Below are 24,840 nucleotides of genomic sequence, written 5' to 3'. Positions count from 1 at the left end.
TCTTTCTTTTCCATACATCGTGCTCACGTCACAATTTCCCATGCATCCATCCGCCATCGCACCAATCACGCGCGCACGCACACACATACTCACGCTTTCGTCTGCCTCCTCCCCCCTCACATTACCCCGTAACTGTGCGGTGCGGCAAACCGCGTACCATACGCCACTGCTGGTGTTTACCACCGGGAAACGTTACGGGGCGGCCAGACGTCAACGAGTGCCTCTTGCGAAATGGCCACGGTCCGTGCCAGGATACGTGCGCGAACCGGTGGGGCAGCTACAGCTGCAGTTGCGAAGGTTTGCCGGGGACGCGCCTGGCAGCGGACGGGCACGGCTGCGAGGACGATGGTGAATGTGCGCGGCAGAACGGTGGCTGCTCCCATCGGTGCCTTTCGACGCTCGGGCGCGTCTTCTGCCTCTGCCCGGACGGGTTGCGCCTCGGAGCCGACTGGAAAACGTGCGAAGGTAGGCATGATTGGAGGAGGAGGTGAAAAAACTGACTCCCCCCTTTTTGTTTTTTTTTGTTAAACTTTTTTTTGATTTGGTGAGCTGAGAGTGGGCTCGTCGGAAGGGTGAGAGTGGAGCGACAGGAGTGTTGTTCCCCGGTGCACCATCGACGAGCGAAACGAATTGAGACATCCGTCCGGGTTGTCTACCTGTTCGGCTGCTCCATTCACTGTACTGACACGGCTGTAAAAGGGTGGTCGGTTTGGTTTGCTCATCCGTTTAAATTTGCATTTGAAAGTTATAAATTATCCACCAGCTCAATCTTTCCGAACAGCTCCACCGGTACACTATCGATCTTTTTGCTCCAATCGATAGCTAATGGAGCGCTGGGAGAGCGGATGGTAAACTTTGGTAAATCGTTGGGCATCGGCAGTCTTGCTGCGATATTGCAAAGAGATGGTGCTTCCTTAACAGTTCGTTTCGAGTGAGTGAACGTGGATGTGGCAGCACTTTCATCAAATCATCGCCACCCACGCCATCTCGGGTTGGACGCACCAGATGGATGAGCTTAGCTCTTTGGCTGATGCACCCTTGTTCGCAGCGCTAAGCTCTTGAAGAATGGGAACTATTAAAGTATTTAAAATTCAATTTCCTTATCGAAAACAGCTTCACTAATTGGGGAATACTGTTCAGAACTATTGGTAGTCCGTTCATTGATTGTTCTAATTTTCTCGATTGGTTAATAGGGTCTTAAATGTTTTTAAAAGTCTGTTAAATTTTGTATTAAATTTATGTTTTAATTGTCTGATATAGTTGGCTTAATTAACTATTTTCCCAATTATTTTCGTATGCTTTCTAAATATCTTATGAATTCTGGCCCTTTTACATGTTTTTAATTATATTGAACAATTAATATGCAGCGAACATTGTATAATATAAATTTTTGTAAGAGACCAACCTCGCCAAACAGAAAAGTGTGCAAGGCTCTCAACAATCAAGTGAGATAATCCCGAGCTAAAGAAAATTTCAACCCTCATTTGAGTAAGATCGTTGAATGAATTGTCAAATAAAACATGAATCTATGATTGTCAAACTGTTTGAAAATTACATTTGTTGTTGCATCGGTAGAAATTTATAAAGACTAAAAACTTTACAGGTCAAAAAAAAAAAAATATTGTCTACAAAATATCTTATCGTGCTGTGAATTACAGTTTAGTTGAATAGTTTTGTACAGCTAATGTTGAGGAAATCGCTTCTCGGTTTTCAGCATCATACGAATTACATACAGTCGTTGGCGCTAAATTTTGGCTTTAAGGCATTAAATTTTAACAATGTGCATCACTTTTTGGTTTTAACGCACCTATTTTTGTCTGTAAGTCATCAATTTTTGACTGCTGTTGGATTCATTCTAATCTTTCAAGGTATTTGAGCAGAATTTTAACAATTACAATTTTACATCACATCTATATATAAATTTTCGTTAACGCTGACGCTCGATGTCACACTTTGCGTTACGCTGTTTCTATCTCGCCCGTTCTGCCTTCGCTGCCGTATAACACCATCACGCTCGCACGACCGCACGACGAATACCCCTACCATCGTGAGCACGACCAACGCTGCAGGGGTGCTCAACCGTTTCCTCGCTTTCCGAACTCGACCGAGCAGTGCGCACACTATCGACTCGCCCTTGCGAGCCCCTGCCAGCGCATGCGCGTACGAGCAAGCGAGCGAGCGAGCGAACGATCGAGTTGGCTACGCGATATGATATATTTTTTGACAAAACGAATATCGTTTATTAATACGGTTATAGGTGCGATTTACACTTTTTTAAGTTGATTTCCAGTTTTTTTAGTTTAGTTTGAGTATTAGGTTAATTTCTTTAGGAGCGCATGGTGAAGTATAGTGTAGTGTAGTTTAGAAAAGTGTTGTGTATTGTAGTGTAGTTTAGTACGCAGGGCAGTGTAGATTTAGTGTAAGGAGATTATTTTCGTAACGTACGTTTCGTGTACGTTTTGTGGTTCAATTTGTTGTTCCTGCGTGGAACGTGTGTTCCTGTGTTCCTGTGTTCCTGTGTTTCTGTGTTCCGGCGTTTTCTTGCAATTCTGTTTTTGCTACGATATGGAGCATAATGAGGAAAGTGTGGGCAACGGTTGCCCTATGATTGACATCATGTCAGGTATAATATTTCCTACTTTCTTTTATTCACAGCACTTATCTAAAATTCTTTTTTTTTGTTTTACAATTTTCAACAGCCCCAGTTACAGAACCCTATCCACAAACCATGCAGCCCTCCGTAAGTGATATCGTCTCACAGAATCTCACTCCACCGGAAGAAACTCCGAACGAAAAGAAAGCAAGGCTTCAAAGGAAGCGACAGGCGTTGTACAGGGCCAAGAAGCGCCTCCCGGGTGCAGCTCCTACGCTGGCAGCTGTACAGGACGACCAACAGGCTGTACCTTCAACTTTGGCCGGGTCATCCTTATCAGCAGCTTCTGCAATCCTGCAACAACAACAACGAAGGAATACGGACGACGAATTGCTCAATGAAATCGCTGGACGATACTCCACCCCACCGGATGAAACACCACCCGAGAAGAAGGCAAGGCTCGCCAGAAAGCGACAAGCGCTGTACAGGGCCAAGAAGCGCCTCGCGGGAGCAGCTCCTACGGTGGCAGCTGTACAGGACGACCAACAGGCTGTACCGTCTACTTCGGCCGGGACATCCTTATCAGGATCAATCTCCAGCAATCATCATCAGCTCCAGCAATCTTGCAACAACAACAACTACGAAGGAATATTGACGATGATTTGCTCAATGAAATCGCTGGACGGTACTCCACCCCACCGGATGAAACACCACCCGAGAAGAAGGCAAGGCTCGCCAGAAAGCGACAGGCACTGTACAATGCCAGGAAGCGCATGGTGCAAACTCCGAATGTCGCAACTGTGGTCAACCGCGCCCCAGCACCAGCATCAGCACCAGTACCAGCACCAGCACCAGCACCAACACCAGCATTGGTAGACCCAACTGCAGCAGTTGCTATCCGAGTGCCAATACATCAGCAGCTACAAACATACGTGCGCCATCTTCGCGACCATGAAGCAGATCAGCAGCGACAATTCATAGCCCGGCGTCGTATGACCGGCCATCTGAGAGTAGCACATGGGAACCATGAGTCGTACAGTTGTCCCTCGCTTCATACGCTTGCACCACGCGTACCTTGCAATTTCTGTTCCGCTCTCAAGTGGCCTGGAGAGCCGCCCAGTGTGTGCTGCAACAGTGGACAAGTTGTGCTTCCACCGTTTCCCGAACCGCCAGCAGAGTTGCGCCAACTATTTGACGTGCCGCAATTTCTGCTCAACATCCGGCGATACAATAATGCGTTTGCCTTCACCTCTATCGGTGCCTCAATACGAGGAAATGACCCAGTACGCCAGGATCTACGAGTCGGTCACGGTGGAATTTACAACTATCGCATACAAGGTGCGCTTTGCCATCGAATCGGTTCGCTCGCTGTGCTTCCAGGACGTCCACCATGCTACGCACAGCTGTACTTTTATGATTCAAGCTCGGAGGGTCAGTACGACGAAATGCTGAACGCTCGGGCCATAGCATATGGTAGTGAGCTGAATCGTGAAATATTGGCCATTTTGCAACGTGTTTTTTCGACTCACAATCCGATTGCAGAGATGTTTAAGCATGCGTACGAACGGATGTCTGTTCGAGATGATCTGCGGCTTTGCATCCACTCGCGTATACCAGGCATCGATCAACGGCGTTACAATGCACCGACTGCAGATGAAGTTGGTGGCGTGTTCGTGTGCGATGATACTACCGGAGCCACGGAACATACACGCGATATTGTGCTGCAGCATCGTGCCACAGGATACTTGCAGCCTGTGTTTGATACCAACCAGTTGGCAGATGCACTCCAATACCCGATTCTGTTTCCGCGGGGTGAAACCGGTTGGACTTACGGTATGCCAAAGGTACAGCGCCGAACCAGACAGCAGCAACAACCAAGCAGACCAACAAGTTCGAGCAACGGAGCGGCGCACATAGATGAAAATGATGATGCTGCTGAGGATCCTAATCCTGAGTTGGATGGAGCAGAGCGTTCAGCAAATCAAATAACGCCACGCGAATATGCCGCATATCGCATAGCCTGGCGGGAAAACGCTCAAACGCTTATGCATCGTGCCGGACGATTGTTTCAGCAGTACTGTGTAGACCAGTACTGTAAGATAGAGATGCAGCGGTTGAAATATTTGCGAGAGCACCAGGCACAACTTCGCACTGAGGCGTACACGGGCTTTATGGATCTTGCCGGCGCTGAAGGTACCATCGCGGATCTTCATCCCGATAATTTGCCTAATGTGGCTGTGGAAATCCCTGTAGTGCAAGAACCACCTGTTGCACCCCGTCGTTCCATCATCGATCCGCCCTCGAACCTGTCGCGTACGGGCACGCGTGTTATTCTCGGACCATCATTTGTCGGTAGCAATCGATATATGCGAGCGCAATATCAAGACGCAATGGCTATTGTTCGAGCTTTGGGTAAACCGGACCTGTTTATCACCGTCACGTGCAATCCGAAGTGGCCGGAAATCACACAGTGCCTACTTCCACGTCAGCAGGCCCCGGATCGACCCGATGTTATCGTACGTGTCTTTCGGTTAAAGCTGAAAGCCATACTGAATGACCTAACCATGGGAGCTCTCGGGATTGAGGTAGCTCGCATTCACGTGATCGAGTTCCAAAAACGTGGCCTTCCCCATGCACACATACTCGTGATTCTCGCCGAGGAAGACAAACCGCAGACCCCGGCAGACTACGACAAGATCGTGTCTGCCGAACTTCCTAATCCTGCAACGTCGTCGCAACTGTTCGAGACGGTACAGAGCTGTATGATGCATGGACCGTGTGGGGCTGCCAATCCTGCCGCACCTTGCATGAAGGATGGTACATGCGAAAAAGGGTTCCCAAAGTCATTCTGCGAACAGACGCGCAGCATGGATAATGGCTATCCACAGTACCGTCGTCGTAACAATGGGCGCAGTGTGACGGTGAAAGGAATCGAGCTGGACAACCGGTACGTCGTGCCCTACAACCCATGGTTCACGCATAAGTACAATTGCCACATCAACGTTGAGGTGTGTACTTCGATCAGCAGCGTGAAATATTTGTACAAATACGTGTACAAGGGGCACGACCGTCTGAGCGTTACCCTGGCGGTAGGCAACGATGAAATTCAGCAGCATATCGATGCACGCTACCTTTCACCGACGGACAGCTGCTGGCGAATAATGCGCTTTGAGTTGCAAGCAAAAACGCACACCGTTGTTACACTGCCTATCCATCTGGAAAATCAACAGAACGTGTTTTTCCGGGCAAACGAAACCGTTTCGTGCGTATTAAACCGTGGTAACCATACCATGTTGACACGATTCTTCCAGCTGGCGGCACATGACAACTTTGCCAGAGCGCTCCTGTACCACGATGTCCCGACGTACTACCGGTACGCGAAACCAACTGCGAACCAGCGACTACCGTGGCAGGAACCGGGAACAAAGCACTGGATCCGTCGCATACGTACCGGGCACAAGACAGTGATCGGCCGAATGGTGTCCTGTAGCATGCAGCTTATGGAACGCTACTGCTTACGGTTGCTTCTTTGCTACCGCAAGGGTCCAACATCGTACGAGGATCTGCGTACTGTTAACGGTTCGGTGTGCGAAACGTTTCAGCAGGCTGCCATCAACGAAGGGCTGCTTGAGGATGATTCCGAGTGGGATCGTGCTCTAGAAGAAGCGGCCACTTATCGTATGCCCGCCCAGTTGCGCCATTTCTTCGCACTCATCCTTTCGTCTGGGATGCCACAAAACCCGCGCACCCTGTGGGAAAGCTATGCGAGTGAAATGAGTGAAGATTTTCACCACCGCAATCGCGACCGGTACACGACGGAGGAATCCGACCTGAATAAGCTGCTACGTGATGTTGAACACTTCCGGGCGCTGAGTGACATCGATCGCTACCTGCGCGGTACGACGCCATCGAAGGATTTGACCAGTTTCCCAGGAATGCCTCAGCTTTCGGAGTATGAACACGTTCAGGCACACATCATGGACGATGATGATGTCAACGAGTTCATTATCGCTGAACGATCGTATCTGATCACGGATCTCGATGCTACCCTTGCCACCGTACATCAGCTCAACGACGAACAACGCATGGTGTACGAAACGGTCACGGCGGCAATCGATCGTCAATTAGCGACGGCGGCAAGCCAAGCGAACGCTGGTGACCAACGGTTATTCTTCCTGGATGGCCCTGGTGGAACGGCTAAATCTTTTTTGGTAGAAAAGATACTGGCACACGTCCGTCGCTGCGGAGAAATTGCGCTCGCAACTGCAGCAAGCGGCATAGCAGCACTGTTGCTTACAGGAGGGAAAACAGTACACTCCACGTTTAAGTTGCCGCTGGACTTAAACAATCATTCCACCTGTAGCATTACGGTTCAGTCGAAACGGGCCGAAATGCTTCGACAAACAGCACTGATCGTTTGGGATGAGGCGTCGATGAGCAGTCGGTTTGCTCTCGAAGCAGTCGATCGGACCCTGCAGGACATAACGGGTGTGCAGCTTCCTTTCGGCGGTAAGGTGGTGCTGCTGTCCGGTGACTTTCGGCAAATTTTACCGATCGTACCGAAGGGCACGGATGCACAAATCATCAACGAGTGCATCAAGAAGAGCACATTATGGCCCCTGTTTAGGTCGCTACAATTGCGCGATAACATGCGGGTACGCACGGCACCAAACGCGAACCAAGCCAGTGAGTTGCGAGATTTTGCCAACCTTCTGCTTCGTATCGGTGAAGGACGGCACGATACGTTTGCAGGACTGGATCCATCGTTGGCAAAAATACCGCACGATATGATTGTGCCCCATACTGCGAATCCGACAAACGACCTTAACACCCTGATCGACAAAATCTACCCGGACATGCAACGGCACTTCCAACATCCGTCATTCTTTTCGGATCGGGCTATTCTGTCGCCGCTTAACGTGGATGTTGCCAGCGTGAACAACCTGGTCCTAGACCGAATTCCTGGACCGGAACAGGAGTACCGTTCGGTCGATACATTGGTCAACCCGGAGGAACACGAGCATCTGCAACTTCCTTCCGAATACTTGAACACACTCAATGTCAGCGGCATCCCAGTGCATCGCTTGCGGCTGAAACGATTTGCACCAGTACTTTTATTGCGCAATCTTAATTCCGACATGGGATTGTGTAACGGTACGCGTTTGCAAATTGTAGGCCTAAAGCGAAACTGTTTACACGCTAAAATTCTGACAGGCACGCGGAGAGACGAAGACGTCCTGCTTCCACGGATCTTCTGTGACAGCAACGATAAGGGTCACCCGTTCCAGATCCGCCGTAAACAGTTTCCGGTGCAAGTGTGCTTTGCGATGACCATCAACAAGTCGCAAGGGCAATCGCTTCACCATTTGGGCCTATATCTGCCGCAAGATGTTTTCGCCCATGGCCAGCTATACGTTGCACTCTCGCGGGTGACATCACGAGCGAACATTGCTGTGCTGATACCGAACCCGAAACGCGCTGACGAGGAAGGTGTCTCCACAAGCAACATCGTCTACCGAGAGGTCGTTGACAGATGATTCTTCTACTGAACCAGAGTGTGACGTAATTACTGAAAACAGAAAATTAGACATTACATAAATATAAATATCCATTCTTTCAGTTTGAACCGGCTATTCACTAACAATACATCTACCAGAACCTAGAACAAGACGGCAGCAAAATACAAACAATACATGTGTACATCTTCCTTGGCTATCCTTACTGCATTTTCGTTTCATGCAGCGCCTGCAACCAAAACGATCACGTAAACGACGGGACAATCAATTGAACTTCCATGCTGGAAGGTGGAGCTTTACTTCATGCACCACGTTCCATGCGCACCTGACTTTGACTGAACACCCCACATTTCCAGGCTCTCCAGCAATCTTTCCTTGGAATGCCATGAGACTTCCAATTTCCACGAGGAACGAGGTGGCATGCTCCAGTTGTTTCTGTGCAGCCTGGAGTTTCCGTGCGTAGCACTGTAACCGGGCCTCTTAAGCTAGTCTCTATTATAAAATTCTAGTAAAGGCTGATCAGCGTTACTTTCCAGCGGTAGCTTGGATGTTTTTTGCTTAGTTTACATCCATACAATGGCAACCACATCGACTATAGAAAACGCAACGCTGACTTAGTTTTTGGTATTTTGAAACGTATGGAGAACAATGATACAAATTACAGTCAGAATTGAATAATTGAACTTTTTTCCGTGGTCTTTTTCTATGCATGAGCCTAATTTTTGGTTTAAGCAAAGCTAAAGAATGTCTTCTACTACATGTGAGTAAAATGTTCCAATCAGTGGTCCAAAGAACTGGATCCGGATGTATGAAAACGTTGCGAAAACATTTATACGAAAACATAACTGAAACAAATAACCTTCTTTTAGGAGTAACAGGACATGCCGGTCTATACAGGTTTTCGATACTTAGTACCACTTAGCCGGATAGTTAATCCTTGATTAGGGCGACGGTCCATGGGACGGTCCATGGGACAGGCATGTTATTAAAATGTCCGAGTTGACGATAGTACCGCGGGACCCCTCGATGCAACAAGAGATAAAAATAGGAAAATTGGACTGGGTGGTTCTATTTGTGAATCAGATTCAGGTACTATTCAGTACCCGAAATATATAAGGAAGCAGTATCTGGGCTAGGAATCAGGATCTGTTCCATGACAGACATGGAATCTTAATCATTTCAAGGATCATTAGGGGGTTCTGTTCCAGTACCGAAATGTATATGTTGCAAGATCTGCATGGAGTCAGGATCAGTTCCAGGACCGTTATGGGTTCAGTGTAGGTTCTGGTGTGGGTTTGGGATCAATTCCAAGGCCGGTACGGTTTTTGGAGCTGTTATACCGATATATATACAATTTAAGTACCGGCAGGGTAAAAATATCAATGTAAGGGTACAAATGTACTTTAATAGATTTAAAGTGTCGGGAAGGTAAATTTATGAATATTTTAACAGAAAGCAATGGGAATATGTTTTATCTTCGCAATCACAAACATTTTAACCATCAAACACAACAAATTTACGAAAAAAAGTATATTTTTGTAACTGCTTCGTTGTACCTATAATGGTGGTATGGTTCCTATAGTCGTAGTATTGTGTTACTATCGTGTTGGTAAACAAAGATACCTAAAAACTGTGTATAATACACACGGAACTTAGTTTGAAGCTGTTTTCAAATAAATAGTAAGAATCACATCCATAATATTGTTTTCTTACATAATTTGATCGTAAAAATGTATTAAGTGTGATTAGTGATTGAAATATTAACTAAAAAACTTTATAACTGTAGTCTTTAAAAACCAGTAAGAGTAAGCTTGATTCGAAGTCGGTTATTCACTCAGTTAAATATACGAATTTTTGACTTTTTTGGTAAATTACTTACAGGAAACTCATTTCCGTTGCTTATTTTAGTGTAAACAATACGAAATGTTAACAATATCGCGGAAAAAAATCTAAAATGTTCGGTTTTTACTAATTTTATAATTATGACCACTATAGCAACATGGCTGTTTTTTGTACCTATAATGGCACTATGGTAAAAAAAATAAATAAAAATGCGAAAATATGGTCAAAAGGCAATAAATATTAGTAAATCAATAACATTTCACGAAAGTTGTGTTAAAAAAATAATAATTGCATTGTTATGTGGTCATTTAAAACGTTAGCAAAAACATGAGTTTTGAAATCCTAAGGATTTTGGAAGAATGTTGACACATTTCACAAAATATGTTGTGTTTCTATCACTGCAATGGAATGGCCCAATTTAACTTTTATAGCCTTTTTTAAAAGAACAGAGAACATTAAACAATGAAATAAATAAGTTAATTGTTCTTAATAATCTTATTATCACATTTTAGAGCCATACTACCACTATTGTTACTACACCACTATAGGTACGTTTACCCTGTAGGGTCAAGATATTTTTCAGATCCGGTATGGGAATGGCATCAACTTCCCGACCGGAATGGATCAGGATCAGTAAAAAGGATCAGTAAGGGGTTAGGATCAGTTCCACGATCAGGTTCATGACTAATTATAATACCTATACGGGAATGGAATCAGTTCCAGCACCAGAATAAGTTCTATAAAATTTCAGGATTACATGGGTTCGGGATTAATGCATCACTTGGAATTAAAACCACATGGAATTTGCGTTGTATTTTAAGAAATCCGTTGCCTGCAGGTTATTATATACCCCAGAAATTATCTTGCATAACCCTGTAACCGGGCCAAATTAACTAGTATACAATACAATTACCTTGTAATTTGATAGTTGGTTGTGAAAAAATAACGAAATTTTATAAATTCTACGACCATTTTTTACTTCCAATATTGGCAAACTTCCAATATTGGCATAACAAATATTATCTTTTAAATCTATCATTGAAATTATTAACTACTTTACATAATTTTAATAATTTTAAAACATATAGTTTGAAATTTTGTAAATAAAATGATTGGCTCACAGTCAAAAATTGATGCCTTAGAGTTAAAAATCGTTGCACACTGTCAAACATTTATGCCTCAGAGCCAAACATTGTGAGACTCTGTCAAAAGTGGATGCCTTCGAGACAATAATAGGAAAGTTAGAGTCAACATTTAGCGGCAAAGATTTTTATGTTTACAATTGAAAACAAATATTTTTTTTCTACACAAGTTTTGGGCAGCCGTGTTATTATTTTTTAAGTTTTCTCTCTTCCAGGTTTGACTGTGTTTATCATTTGAAAACGTCTGAACAAGCGAAATTCTGAGTCCTGCACACAGACCTTTTGGAGGTTTGATCTGCAGACGAGCTTGTTTCTAGGCTGTGCCGTACAACATTACTCCACTAGGTTGGTTCTCGACCTGGTAGTTATTATCGTGTGTGTACTGAAGAAACATCTCCATGTGATGGCTTAAAACCTGCCATAACTCCCATTTATTACCAACGAAAGCGAAAACAAACCGTGCTTCATCCCGATCCCTTGCACACAGCAAATGATTTATCGACCAGTCATACTTTTCATCACTTCTAAACAACCGCAGAACGAGAGTTGTTTTGAGTTTGTTTTCTCACTCGCTTCCATTCCACCAGACCCCTCGCACCATCCGCTGAAAGGATTCTAATAGCGAATTAAGTTTTGGGAAAGTGATTTTTGGCATCGAACAAAGCGATATTTTTAGCACGCGCACAAAAACAAACCACGGCCACGGGGTCGCTTCCCCAAAACCCGCGAAGCCCATGCACAACGCCGAGAACGCACGGATTTTGAAGCGTTCCGTGGGCCACTGAAACGGATCGTGCTGCAACAACATTGTTTCGCGCCGTGTTTATGCCGATGTGGGTGTGGGAAATGGCTAACGCGAAGCCGAGGTTCGAATTTGGCGGACGCGCTGTGCTGCACTGTTCGACGACACGGCGTGTCTCTTGCCGAAGCGCACGGCCTCATCAGAAAAGGCGGCCACTTCGCTCGACGTACGATAGACAGCGTAAGGAACTCCCATGGCATGCGGTGCAAGAGGGCGCAAAAAAAGTTTCATTCATTCCGCGGCCCAGGAAGCGTTCCAGAGGTTGTATTGACGGAGGAGAGGGATTGGGGGATTATGAAAATATTTTCCCAAAAAGTCTCGAAACCACCGAGCCCGGGTTTTGGGCCGAGCCCTGGTGGGTTTGGGAGTTTCGGGAACTTTTCCTCTCTGCTTTCTTCAGCAGCAGGCGCAGCGGCAGCACGATGTGGCCCGTTGTACTGTTGTTAGGTTGATGTACCCTTTTCGAGACATCATCGCAGTGCGTCCGGGCATCATCCGCATTATCGTTGGAATCTGACAGGAGCCTTGTTGTGGCAGAGTGTTTTTCGCTTCGTCTTTTTGCGGGCATTTTGTTCTTCGTGTCTTGTTTTTTTTTTTGTTGTTCCTGTAGAATGAAGAACCATATTTGTGATGCTTGTGGTACCGGCTGCTGTGCTGTGTGTCTTCGCCGTCTCGTGGGTTTGTGATTTTCGTTCCACAGAAAAAAAGGGAACGCACGAGCTTTGGGATGCGGCACTGTGGTCGAAGCTGTGAAGCGAGACGACGTTTTGAGCAACGGGTAGAATTTTATGAACTTTCGTTGCCGTTTTTTTATTATTATTTTTGGTTGCTTTGTTGAAAGTTGAGAGTAAAAGACAGAGATACGGTTCGTTCTGGGGCTGGTGGATGCACACGGAGTGCCCGATACGACGGCACTCTATTATTATTTATACTTATAATTTTCCGCTCGAAATGCTGGGCCAGAAATAGTTGCGACGCTGGCACAAGAGAATGTATTCTTTGGAATGGAAAAAAAGAAAAAAGGATACGCAAACCCAAGAGAAAGCTCAAAACAACCTTCATCAACTTATTTTTGTGTAGCTATGTGTGGGGGTCGGTGAGTTTGAGCGAAAATCAACTCAAAGCTGGCAAAAATGGCTCTGCACTTCCTGTGAATTTTTCCACGCGATTGCCAGGAACTGTGAAGCCTTGCAAGGAAATAAACTCAATTTCATCCCATCTGCTAGTTGACTGGCCGGCCTGACACGTGTTGAAGGAACGCAGCATGCACTTGGAGGTTGTGAGCAAATTATGGGCTCCTTTCAGGGGAAAGTCCTTGCAGATTGGTGATCTTTTGTGTGTACTTGCACTTGTCTGTCGTTGACACAGTAGTAGAAGGCTGAATGATGAAGTCGTCGGTAAGGGAGAAAAGTAGTTTTATACATCGCCGAGAACGGAGTTAGCCTGAATCACAATTGCTTTTCCTGGAATGTTTGAGAGTAGATTTACGCCACAAAGTAAGTCTTGCAGGGGCATTGAATAAGCACATTTATGATGTTCGCTCAAAGATGAAAGAAAGCAAGATTATGAGAGAGCGAGTCATGTTTGATACATATTGTAAGGACAAATTGATTGAATATTAAATTTATTTCTGCCTGCAATTAACATTTCTTTAGCGAATTGTTTTCATGAAAAATATTTAATGTAAGTTACAAGCAGTAACTTGGACGACCAAATTAAATGAATTATGTTAAATGCTTTATGTGGGACAATCCTCAATCCTGGTCACGGCATCAACGTATGTATGCGAAAATTAGCTCGAGTATTGGATATGTAATTGTTTATAACATCAATGATTTTCTGGTATGAAAAAAGATCATAAATAACTCCCCACATGGTTGTGCTAACATCCTTGAATCTAGTTATTAAGTACACAATTTGCCGTTAAACATCAACACGCTGCTTCGCCTTATTTCGCTTTGCTTGTCGCTTATCGCTGCTTCTCATTATGCCGTGTTTTCTTCATTGTTGCTCAAACGCATTGGAAACCATTTGATCGCAGTGTGGCTCTTAAACAATCTTAATAAACTTTCACTCTCCCATCACTTATGCCGGCGTCGCCCTCGGTACCAGATATTGATGAGTGTCAAAATGAAGCCACGCTGGAACGATGTGCTGATGGGTGCGAAAATACGTTCGGTTCTTATCGCTGCCTGGAGCGCTCCAAACCGCACGAGGATGACGAACCAGCGGAAGAAGAAGAAGAAGAAGAGGAGGAAGAAGAAGGTGAAGGTGAAGATGAAAGCGAAAATGAGGACGGTGGCGAGCAGGGCCGCGAGAGTGATAAGCACACGGAAGCGCATAATCGATTGAGCGAAAATGAATTGCCTCAAGAAGCTCATCAATCAGTGGAAAGTGCCGGAAGCGATGAGGAAACTTCACGCCACCGTGCGGAAGACACTAGCGCGGAGCGGGAAAACGAGACCGAAGCGATACCGGACGTGACAGTGCCACCGATCCGTACCTCAACGCACGCCCATCGACATCATCACGGTGAGGAGCGGCCGCTGCCGGAGCCGGGGCATGAAAACCGCGAACCGATCGATCGTGAAACCGATCGAGAGGAAGAAGTCGATGAAGGTGAGGAAGAGGAAGATGAGCATGAGGAGGAAGAAGAGGAGGACAGCACGCCTGAACGAGTCGATCGCGTTGAACAACCTACTCCAGTCGCTAGTTCAGGTGATAGTCACACAGCGATTAGCACTTCCGATGAGGAACAGGACCGTGAGGATCAAGACTCAGACTATGAGGAGGAGGAGGATGATGGCAGGGACGAGCGGCCTACCGTCCAAGTGGCACCGTCCATCCATTGCGATGAAGGACTGCGATGGAATCCAACGACAGGCACTTGTGAAGGTGAGTGAGAGCCCATCCGACCGAACCGGCCCGGCATGGAAAGGTAAAAAGCTTCCGGCGGAGTGAATGAACTTTAAATAACGGTTCCACCGGCCACGGTTGCGGTTTGCTTACGGTAAAGAGCAACAAAACCTCCCGACGATGGGTGGTAACCAGGACGGAACAGCGAGGATGGTCGAAATTCCATCGGCGAAACTGAGCAGCGCACGAGAATGGGAGCAATTTTTTTGTAGGTCGTTTATTTTTGCAGGTCGCCGGGTTGTGAGGGGTTACAGGTTGTGAGGGGAGGGTTGTGAGTGAATTTACGATCAAACTTTATTTGCGGCACAACCACCATCACGTACACAGCCGGTAGGGAAAACGGTTTGCTCACTTGGCTTAATGAAGACACCCTTGCGTTGTGGTTTTCCTTCGCTGACGGGATGGTTTTAGGGACGCCCCGAAAGGCTTCTCCGATCGATCAGCCTTCATGCCGGAAGCGTAGCTCTGCTGCACACGCTGCTCACCTTGTTTTGCGTGGTTTCGCACGCGACCGGTTGTTGTAGGTTGTTAAAATGTTAATGATCCGTACACACACCGTAAGCCGATTGGAGGTGAACCGGAACCAGGGATCATAATTTAAATGCAGCGCACTGCTGCGTCGTAAAGCATTGGCGGAAAAGAAAGTTAGACACACCGTTCGGGTGTGTTTGGTGGTAGGGTTTGCTTTCAGTAAGCCAAAGCGGGAAGTAAACTTCAACTGTAACGGCGTTGCGCCTAAAGTTAGGCAATAGATCGTGGTGAGTTATGGATTTTAAGACAGAATTAGGGGAAAGTAGGTAAAGACGGACACTGCGGGTAAGATGAACACTTCTCATAAATGCATCAAAATGGTAATTTTCGAAAAAATCAACAATGCAGCATCCTAACTTAAAGTTGAACAACACATTTGAGAACATTTTTGGCAATATATATGCAAAATTGGTTAAATCAGCGAACAAAATAAACTTTCAATCATGAGCATCCTTGTGGATCTAATTTGACTACTACGGATCTTAAGCTCTACAACTTGTATTGTTTATATTTCCGGAAGTTTTATTTCATGAATGGGTTGTCGTGATCATTAATGAAAAAACTGGCGAAAGAACGAGGATAAAAGCAATACAAAATATTGTTTTCTGGTGGTTTAAACATTCTGACATAAAAGCGGGAAAGACGGACACCTTGTTGTAGGGAAAGATGGACACCGAATTTATTGATTTTTTTACATCTTATATCAATTGGTGATGAATATATTTCTTCAAATATCTTAAATAAGGATATTCCGATGCTATAAATCAATCAGTAACTAGAGAAAGTATTGAAATAAGCGAGAAATGAAACATCGGTCAAAATAGTAGCCATTCGTTATGCTATTACTCGCTCGACGCTGATGAGGCGCTTCACGAAATCCAATATCTTGTCACGACTTGGACAACTTTAAACAATAAAAAGATGAGGCATTGATACGACATTGTTCAGGAATAGATGAGACATTCTATGGGATTACAAACATCAAATGTTGAATTTTGACATGGTGGAAAATGGCTTAAACTATTAACAAGTCCTTCATAAATACTGGGGTCGTGGACTTTTTGCGGAGTAATTTCCTAAAAGGAAGTTCTAGACTGTTGTTCTGTAAGCTGGAACAACGTCAGCTGTAAGTGCGCGATATGTCAATAATGCTTTAGATGCTGCATTCTACGATATATTACAAGCGTCGTTTACAATTCCTAAATTCATGGCTGAATGAATCGTCGTTGCAATTTTCCAAAAATTGGTTTATAAACGTACCAGGACGTGAAAAGCGATAGAATTTGTTAAAATACTGTAAAACTCTTCACTTTCCAACGTTTTCTACAGGTGTCCATCTTACCCTTCATGGTGTCCATCTTTCCCATATCAGGTGTCCGTCTTACCCGAACATTTCCAAACCGCACGAAAAAAACCATGTTTTTCATTCATGAAAAATACGCAAAAATCGATGGAAACTTAAAAGTTTCAACACATTTTCTGATAAAACATGAGTGTAAGATAATATATGCACATTTTCAAGATCGTTGCACTTATATATCCCTAGATTTTTACCATTTCCCTTCACGTGTCCGTCTTTACCTACCTTCCCCTAATAGTTACTCTTTTTTATAGATTGCCGTTTGTATTATTTCTAACAAAGTAGACGTCGATATCAGTGAAAAAACTTCAGTGTAAATATAAATTTGGTCAAAACGATTTCCCTTCCCATGCTAAATCGAATTGAGCGCCGGAAGGTATGCAATGTATTTTAAAAAAAATATTTTTATCGATATAATTGAAATTAGTATATAGCGTGTTTAATATGCATTGTAATAAAAAGAATAATTTCAACTTCAAAAGTAAGGCAATTGTATTTATATTTAACAAAAGCCAGAATGATGAAACATGCATACATTTAGGCGCTTGGAATACTGACTAATGAACCAAAAAATTCGTTGAAATTTGTTTTTAACCATTATGTTTGCTGGTTAGCCTTACAACAGCAGGCGGCCTTTACAGTGCTGATTTAAATGATGAAAAATCTCTGTTTGTACCTAGGATTAATTATGGTTAAAAAATTATACTTGAATGTGATAACTATGACAGCTTTTGTTGTAAAAGTTACCTTTAATTATGTACTCTTTTTGAAACCATTATTTATAGAACAGAATAACAACTAAGCAGTCACTATGATTTTGTGTAAAATGAAAAACCCATTGATTTTTTTCTCAACATTACATTCGATGTTTTATAATCGACTAGTGTAGCATATACGGCACCCTAATTATGAAGCAAGCGGGCTGAAATACATTATTGAACAGAGCGCAAGTAAGCATCGCATACTTGCAGCCATAAAATTTAAATTGAATTTCCTATATTTAGAAACACAAGCACCCCGTTTCCGGTATCCTTCTACCAGTCCCATGTCACGATAAAATCCGTTACCATCGTGCGTTAGTTTTAAAATGTCGCTCCCCAACGCCAACACGGACCGAACCATTCTTCACCCCAAACCCAACTGCAAAACCACCGTCAGTTGCGTCGACAGGTTAGTTAGCGTTTCGATTAGCTCCCGCTGCCGAGGCCGAGGCCGGTGCTCGAGTCAACCGCTTCGCCACCAACCCAATGAAACCGCAACACGCTCGCTATATTTATGCAAATAGTTCCGGCCAGATCGCGCCGGTACTCGCTCATCATCATCGGACTCCAGCCCGCACTGACGCACACGCTGGCGATGAGTTTTAGCACAAAATTTGCCATCTGCCTGAATTCTGCGCGACTCGTTTGCATTTTACCCATGATGGGTATAAAACGCTTGTAGTTCCTGCTTCAACCCGTGTGGGGTGAAGTGGTACATGGACACACACACACACACACACACACACACACACACATGGATTGAACCTGCGTATGGGTGTGCCGGTGTGGTCGCTTGAGCCCGTTAATTGAATATTGTAGAAAGTTAGTTAGCAAGCAAAGGCAAGAGTGCTACGGGATGCTGAGTAGATGAAGCACCGAGCGCGTGCAACGGTTCTGCTCCGCGCGAAAAGCTGCTCAGACGGGCGGGAAAAATATTGTACCACGCGTAAACGAATATACGCCATGTGGCAACCTGCGCTACCGGTGCCGTACAACTCTTTAGCGACAGTTGTATGCGGCCAAAGCATATAGGCAGGCGCGTTTTTCCGGTGTGCCTGTTTCGGAACAAGCGTTCAGCGTGTCACCAAACACACGCCGTTCATTCTTCCTTTTTGGTGGTGCAGAGCATGGATTTGATCGTTATTACAATGTTTAAGCTGTAGAATCCTCGTGCTGCTGCCTTCCGACTAGTGCTTGCAGAGACACGTTTGGCATTATGACCAGAGCGGCCAGCTGGGGTTACGGGTGGAGCCCGTTTTGCTGTTAATCATGGCTCGTAATTTGTTCGTTGATTACGCGTGTACCGGCATGTTTTTAGCCGCACGCGTGTCGAACAGATGGGTGCGGCGGGTTTTTCCAGCGACGGGATTTAGGATGTAGCGCGCTTTTCGGGCGCTACGCTCGCTGCACGGCGCCCGGTAACCAGGTGCTGTACCCGCTCTAGTCACTATTTGATAACCAACAAAGCCTGCCGAGACAAGGGAAGGATAATCATTTTACCATTAATGTGTAACGATTGGATGGAAAACAGCACGGTGGATAGTTGGAAGCAGAAGAAGCGGTAGTTGTTTGAAGTCAAACATGGATGGTTGGGTGGGTTCAGCGTGTCGGCTATTCTGAGAGAGCTTGCTGAACGGGAAGCATTATCGTTCAAAGTTAATGAAAACAAAATAATGTGTGTAACTTTTGTTGATTGGAAAATGTAGCGTTGGAGGGATATCCATATGGTGCTTGAACGGTGTTGCTGAGAGGCTACTGAGAGAGACAATGCAAACATTCAGGCGAAAAATGATTAAAATATTGGGTAACATCAGAGCAAGTACAAAACCGGATATTTTCAATTTCGAGGTAAAGTTTCGGTTCAAAAGGTTCGGTAAAATGGAGAGTTTTCAATGGAAATTCGTATTCAGCGATGCAGCGATTCAAATATTTGGAGTGCGCAAACAGTCATAAGGTATTTTTCCATATAACAGGAAAATAGTGCCATGGTGGGCCAGTCCGTTTCTGCGAAAGCTGAAAACAATATATTTCGAAAATTGGAACATCAACGCACGTTACATAACAGTATAGCTATATGCCAAAGAGCAATTTGTTCATTCCTTTTCTAAAATTTTCGTTTTAAGACAATTTTCACAGTGTTTTACAGATAGCAATAACCAATTTTTGAAAAGTTAACTCACTGATTCTTCATGTCGTAAAGGACACCTATTGGCTGAATTTTTACCCATTTTCATAACAAAGGATATAAATGTACAAGATATCTCCTTGATGACCTTACGATATGCCTGAAGATATGAACAATTACGTATTATATCACTACAAAATTAGTAAAGCTTATCTTTTTTATTATTTTATTATTATAGAGGTTTTGGACCTGGTAGCGAAAGAGACCCACGAGGTCCAAAACCTCTTTAATATTACAACAACATAACTAAATGTTGTTGTAATATTAAAGAGAACATTACTGTGTGAATCTCCAAATTGAGATTGCATATCTGCTGGCGGATACATTATTAAATCAAAAACAGTGCTACTTAAACAGTAAAACGCCCAAAGCTATGCAAAATACGAGACAAAATGGTCAAATGCAATAGTTTTGAAGAACTATCAAGCTAATAAGTCCGATGTAGTTGAATTATTAAAAAAGAAAACACCACACTGATACACATTACACTCTCCAACAGATATCAACGAGTGCGAGGAACAGGAACACGGGTGCGACTACTGCCAGAACGCGTTCGGAGGCTACCAGTGCACCTGTCCGGCTGGGTACGAGCTGGCCGACAACGACAAACACTGCCAGGATGTGGACGAATGTGCTGCGAGCGACGACGACGAGTCGGGCGAGGGTGGATCAGCGTGTTCGCACGAGTGTCACAACACGGTCGGTTCGTTCGAGTGTCGCTGTCCGGATGCGTTCCATCTGAATAACGATCGGCGCACGTGCGTGCGTGACTTTTGCCAAGATCTGTACGAAAACCCGAACAAAACGCGCTGCTCGCACGAGTGTGTGGACGAGGTGGAAGGCTTCCGGTGCCACTGCCCGGACGGCTACCTGCTGGATGAGGTGGACCAGAAGACGTGCCGCGCCGAGGAGGGTTGCAACAAGCATCAGCGAAGACACTGCGAACCGGGCCGGTGTCTGAGGATGGAAAGCGACTATCGGTGCGAGTGTCCCGAGGGGTATGTGCAGGGTCAGCACAGTTGCCAAGAGCGGGATGAGTGTATGCCGGGGCAGCATGACTGTAGCCACGAGTGTCACAATACGCCCGGGTCGTACAGGTGTGCCTGTCCGGCAGGGTTAACACTGTCAGCCGATGGGAAGACGTGCGATGACGTGAACGAGTGCGAGCGGGAAACGAACGAGCTGGATGGGGTGTGTGGAGATCTTGAGTGTCGCAACACGTACGGTAGCTACAAGTGCGTGTGTCCCGAGGGTCGGGAGCTGGACGAGTACGGTATCTGCCGGCAGATGGACCTGTGTCGGAAGGATAATGGGGGTTGCTCGCACATCTGCACATTCTACAATCGGGAAACGTACTGCGACTGTCCGGACGATATGGAGCTGGCGGAGGATGGCAAGACGTGCGAAACGACGAACCTGTGCGGTGTGAACAATGGAGGCTGTTCACATATTTGCGATCAGGACAGTGAGACGGTGTGCCTGTGTCCGGCTGGCATGGTGCTGGGGGGAGATGGGCGTACCTGTGAGGATGTGAACGAGTGCGAGACGGATAATGGTGGCTGTTCGCAGAGCTGTTTGAACTATGAGGGAGGCTATCGGTGTAGCTGCTACGAAGGGTACGAGCTGGTCGAGTCGGATAGACGCACATGCGTCGATCGGGATGAGTGCGCGAATGCGCGCGGTGGTGGTTGTGATCACAACTGCCACAATACCGCCGGTTCGTACTACTGTACGTGCCACGCAGGGTACAAGCTGGCGGAGAATGCCCGAACCTGTATGGATGTGAACGAGTGCGAGGAAAGGAACGGGAACTGTTCGCACGTGTGCATCAATCTGCTCGGCGGCCATCAGTGTTCGTGTCCGAAGGGCCTGTTTCTGCAGGAGGACGATCGAACGTGCGACTTTGTGGACGAGTGTGAGCTTAACAATGGTGGCTGTTCGCACGGCTGCCACTACGAGTATGGGGTGGTGAGCTGTTCCTGTCCGAAGGGCTTCCAACTCGACTCGGAACATCAGAAAACGTGCGTCGATGTGGATGAGTGTGCGTCGCGGGGCAATGGTGGATGTTCGCATGAGTGTGTCAATAGTCCGGGGTCGTACGAGTGCAGGTGTCCGGATGGGTACGAGCTGCGGCATGATCGTCACGCCTGTCAGGATGTGGACGAGTGTATTGTGGAGAATGGTAATTGTTCGAACATCTGCATCAATCTGCCGGGCGGACATCGGTGTGCGTGTGAGATCGGGTACAGTCTGCAGGATGATCAGCGTACGTGCAGTGATGTGGATGAGTGTAATGACGGTACACACGACTGTTCGCACCACTGCGTGAACGTGCCCGGCGCGTACGAGTGTGAGTGTCCGGCAGGGTTCAAGCTGGGACGGAACCGGTTAAGCTGCGAGGATGTGGATGAGTGTGAAACGCTGCCTAACCGGGGTGACTGTGAGCATCGCTGTATTAATACGATCGGGTCGTACCACTGTGGATGTGAGGATGGCCATCGGTTGGAAGCGAACAATCGCACCTGCTCCGATGTGGACGAGTGTAGCGATGAGCTGAGAACGTGCACGCATGATTGTGTGAATACGAAGGGCGGGTTTGTGTGTTCGTGCCCGTCCGGGTTGCGGTTGGACGTGGATGGCGTGAGCTGTGTGGATGTGGACGAGTGTCGCATCAACAACTTCAACGCGGGTTGTTCGCACATCTGCGAGAATACGCACGGAAGCTTCGAGTGTCGGTGTCCGGAGGGTATGGTGCTCGGGGACGATCAGGCCACGTGCAGTGATGTGGATGAGTGTGCGGTACTGAACGGTGGCTGCAGCCAGCTGTGCGTGAACCGAGACGGTGGCTATCGGTGCGGTTGCCATCCGGGATACACTCTAATGGCGGACGGGAAAGCTTGTGAGGTGTCGAATCCGTGTGCGCTTAGGAATGGCGGCTGTCAGCATTACTGCAGCCTGAAGGGGGGACAGCCAGTGTGCTCATGCCGGGAAGGGTACACACTGAACAAAACGAACCAAGCGTCCTGCATCGATCATAATGAGTGTCTGCAGGCAAAGGATCACAACTGTCAGCAGCGGTGCGTGAATTTGGAAGGATCCTATCGGTGCGAGTGTTACGAGGGGTACGAGAGGAACGATCTTGAGCAGTGTATCGACATTAATGAGTGTGCGATCGACAATGGTGGCTGTGGAGCGGGTGCACAATGTGTCAATACGGCCGGGGGCAGTCGGTGCGCTTGTCCGGTTGGGTTTAAGCTGACGCAGGACCGCAAACACTGTGCCAAGCTGACGGATAACTGCAAACCGTTTGAAGCGCCGAGGAATGCGGAGGTACGATGTACACGATCGCGCCACAAGACGCAACTGTTCTACCGGTCGAAGTGTATCGTGACGTGCAAGAAGGGCTTCAAGCTGCACGGACCGTCCGTGCGGCACTGCAACGGAACGGGCGAGTGGGACGAAGGGGAGTCCATTTGTGTTCGTAAGTAGTCACACGTTCGATAGGTCATCCAAAAGTTACGTAACGTTCTTAAGAGGAAGAGGTAGTATCGTCTAGCGTTATTGATTTATTCTACACCAGTTTGCAGGACTGTGTCAAGGATAAGATTCAGAACAGGTATGAGTACAGAACCTTTTCGAGATGCATTCGGGATCAATTTAAGAACCTATATGAGTTTGATATAAGTTCCAGGACCGGAATAGGTTTCGAATAATTTCCAGAGTCGTTGTAGGATCGTGACCAGTATGAAGGCAGTTCTTAATCTGGTATAATGGGTTTAGGACGAGTTTCAGGACCGCTATTGGTTTGGAACCTGTTCCAGAATTAGTATGTGTCATGGATAGGTTTAAGAACTGATATGCTTCAATGAGCAGTCGCAGGACTAGTTCCAGGCCCGTTTTGAGTTCAAAATGAGTTGCAGGATTGTTAAGGCCGGGATACATTGATCGTACTCCATAGCGTAATTTCGATTTTCACTAGCGCATCTGGCGGCCATTGCCATTGGCCAAATTGCCAAACAATTTGTAGCCATTACAGAAAATATGTTATTTTTCCATGTTTTTTACTTAAACTCGACTGAAAAAGCTATGCAATTGATAGCTAAATATGTAGTGCAAGTATTTCAGCCATTTTCGCATCAAAAAACGATGAAAAAAAAACTTAAATTTGAGATCCGGCCCGACCATTCCATTGACGACCAAAAACAGCTTCCTCCAGCCTCCGCGACATGCGCTAGTGAAAATCGAAATTACACTCCGGAGCAAGGTGTTATAAATGACAAGGTGAAGTTGTTCAGAGCAAAATGACATTTCTCGACTTGACATTTCTCTTCCAGGGGCTCCGGTATAAAAATCGGGGAGGGCTGGTGCGGGGTAATGAAATTTGTATGCAGAGAGTGACAGATGTCCCCCACAATGTCGCCCAGCAAAAGCGATAAAAATCAACCTTCTAAATACATTATCCTTGCTCCGGAGTACGATCAATTTAGCCCGGCCTTTAAGGCCGGGAGACATTGTCCGTACTCGCTAGTGTAGTTTCGATTTTCACTAGCGCATCTGGCGGCGGTTGGTGGAAGTTTTTTTTAGTCATCGAGGGAATCGTGGAACCGGATCTCAAATTATAGCAGTTTTTGCTCCGTTATAAAAAAATGGCTACAATACTTGCCAAACATATTTATCTATCACTTACAACGCTTTTCGAGTCCAGCTTAAGTAAAAAACATGGAAAAATAACATATTTTCTGAAGCGGCTCCAAATTGTTTGGCAAAATGCTTCGGTCAGCCGCCGCCAGATGCGCTAATGAAAATCAAAATTACACTAACGAGTACGGACAATGTCCACCGTCCTTTATGGCCTTAGGATTCAGTTCCAAAACTAGTATGAAGACAGATTTAGTTACAGGACGGATATAGCCTCAAGATAAGTTCCTAAACTATTATGAGTAAATGATCAGGTCAAGGACCGATATGCAGACAGTATGACTTCCAGTACCGATGTGGATTCAGGGACCATCAATATGAATTCAGTGTTAGTTCCAGGACCAGTTCGGGCATATAATCAGTTCCACTAGCAATATAAGATCGCAATAATTTCCAGGTCCGGTATGGTATCAGGATTAGTTTCAGGATAGTTATGAGTTCGGGATCAGTTCTATGTTCTGTATGTGTCAGGGATGAGTTTCTGGACCACTCAT

At 45.9% G+C, this 24,840-nt stretch overlaps 1 protein-coding gene and 1 long non-coding RNA gene across 2 annotated transcripts in view; one reads left to right on the top strand and one right to left on the bottom strand.

The window, feature by feature from the left end:
• LOC1276384 (fibrillin-2) overlaps positions 1 to 24,840 on the top strand; it is a 116,485-nt gene that overhangs the window by 62,833 nt on the left and 28,812 nt on the right. Inside the window, exons 7-8 of the mRNA XM_061645169.1 lie at positions 14,008 to 14,790; positions 20,148 to 23,129. Coding sequence (XP_061501153.1) covers positions 14,008 to 14,790; positions 20,148 to 23,129 — 3,765 coding nt within the window. The remainder of the gene's footprint in view (positions 1 to 14,007; positions 14,791 to 20,147; positions 23,130 to 24,840) is intronic.
• LOC133391368 (uncharacterized) lies at positions 7,655 to 9,059 on the bottom strand. The gene is made up of 2 exons (XR_009764872.1): positions 8,236 to 9,059; positions 7,655 to 8,162 (listed from the first exon to the last, which is right to left on the bottom strand). It is a non-coding gene; the product is annotated as an uncharacterized LOC133391368 (long non-coding RNA).

Source organism: Anopheles gambiae, chromosome 2 (assembly GCF_943734735.2).
Source record: "Anopheles gambiae chromosome 2, idAnoGambNW_F1_1, whole genome shotgun sequence".
Taxonomy (NCBI): domain Eukaryota; kingdom Metazoa; phylum Arthropoda; class Insecta; order Diptera; family Culicidae; genus Anopheles; species Anopheles gambiae.
Note: the sequence above shows the minus strand (reverse complement) of the source record. Positions and strands in the feature narration are given on the sequence as shown.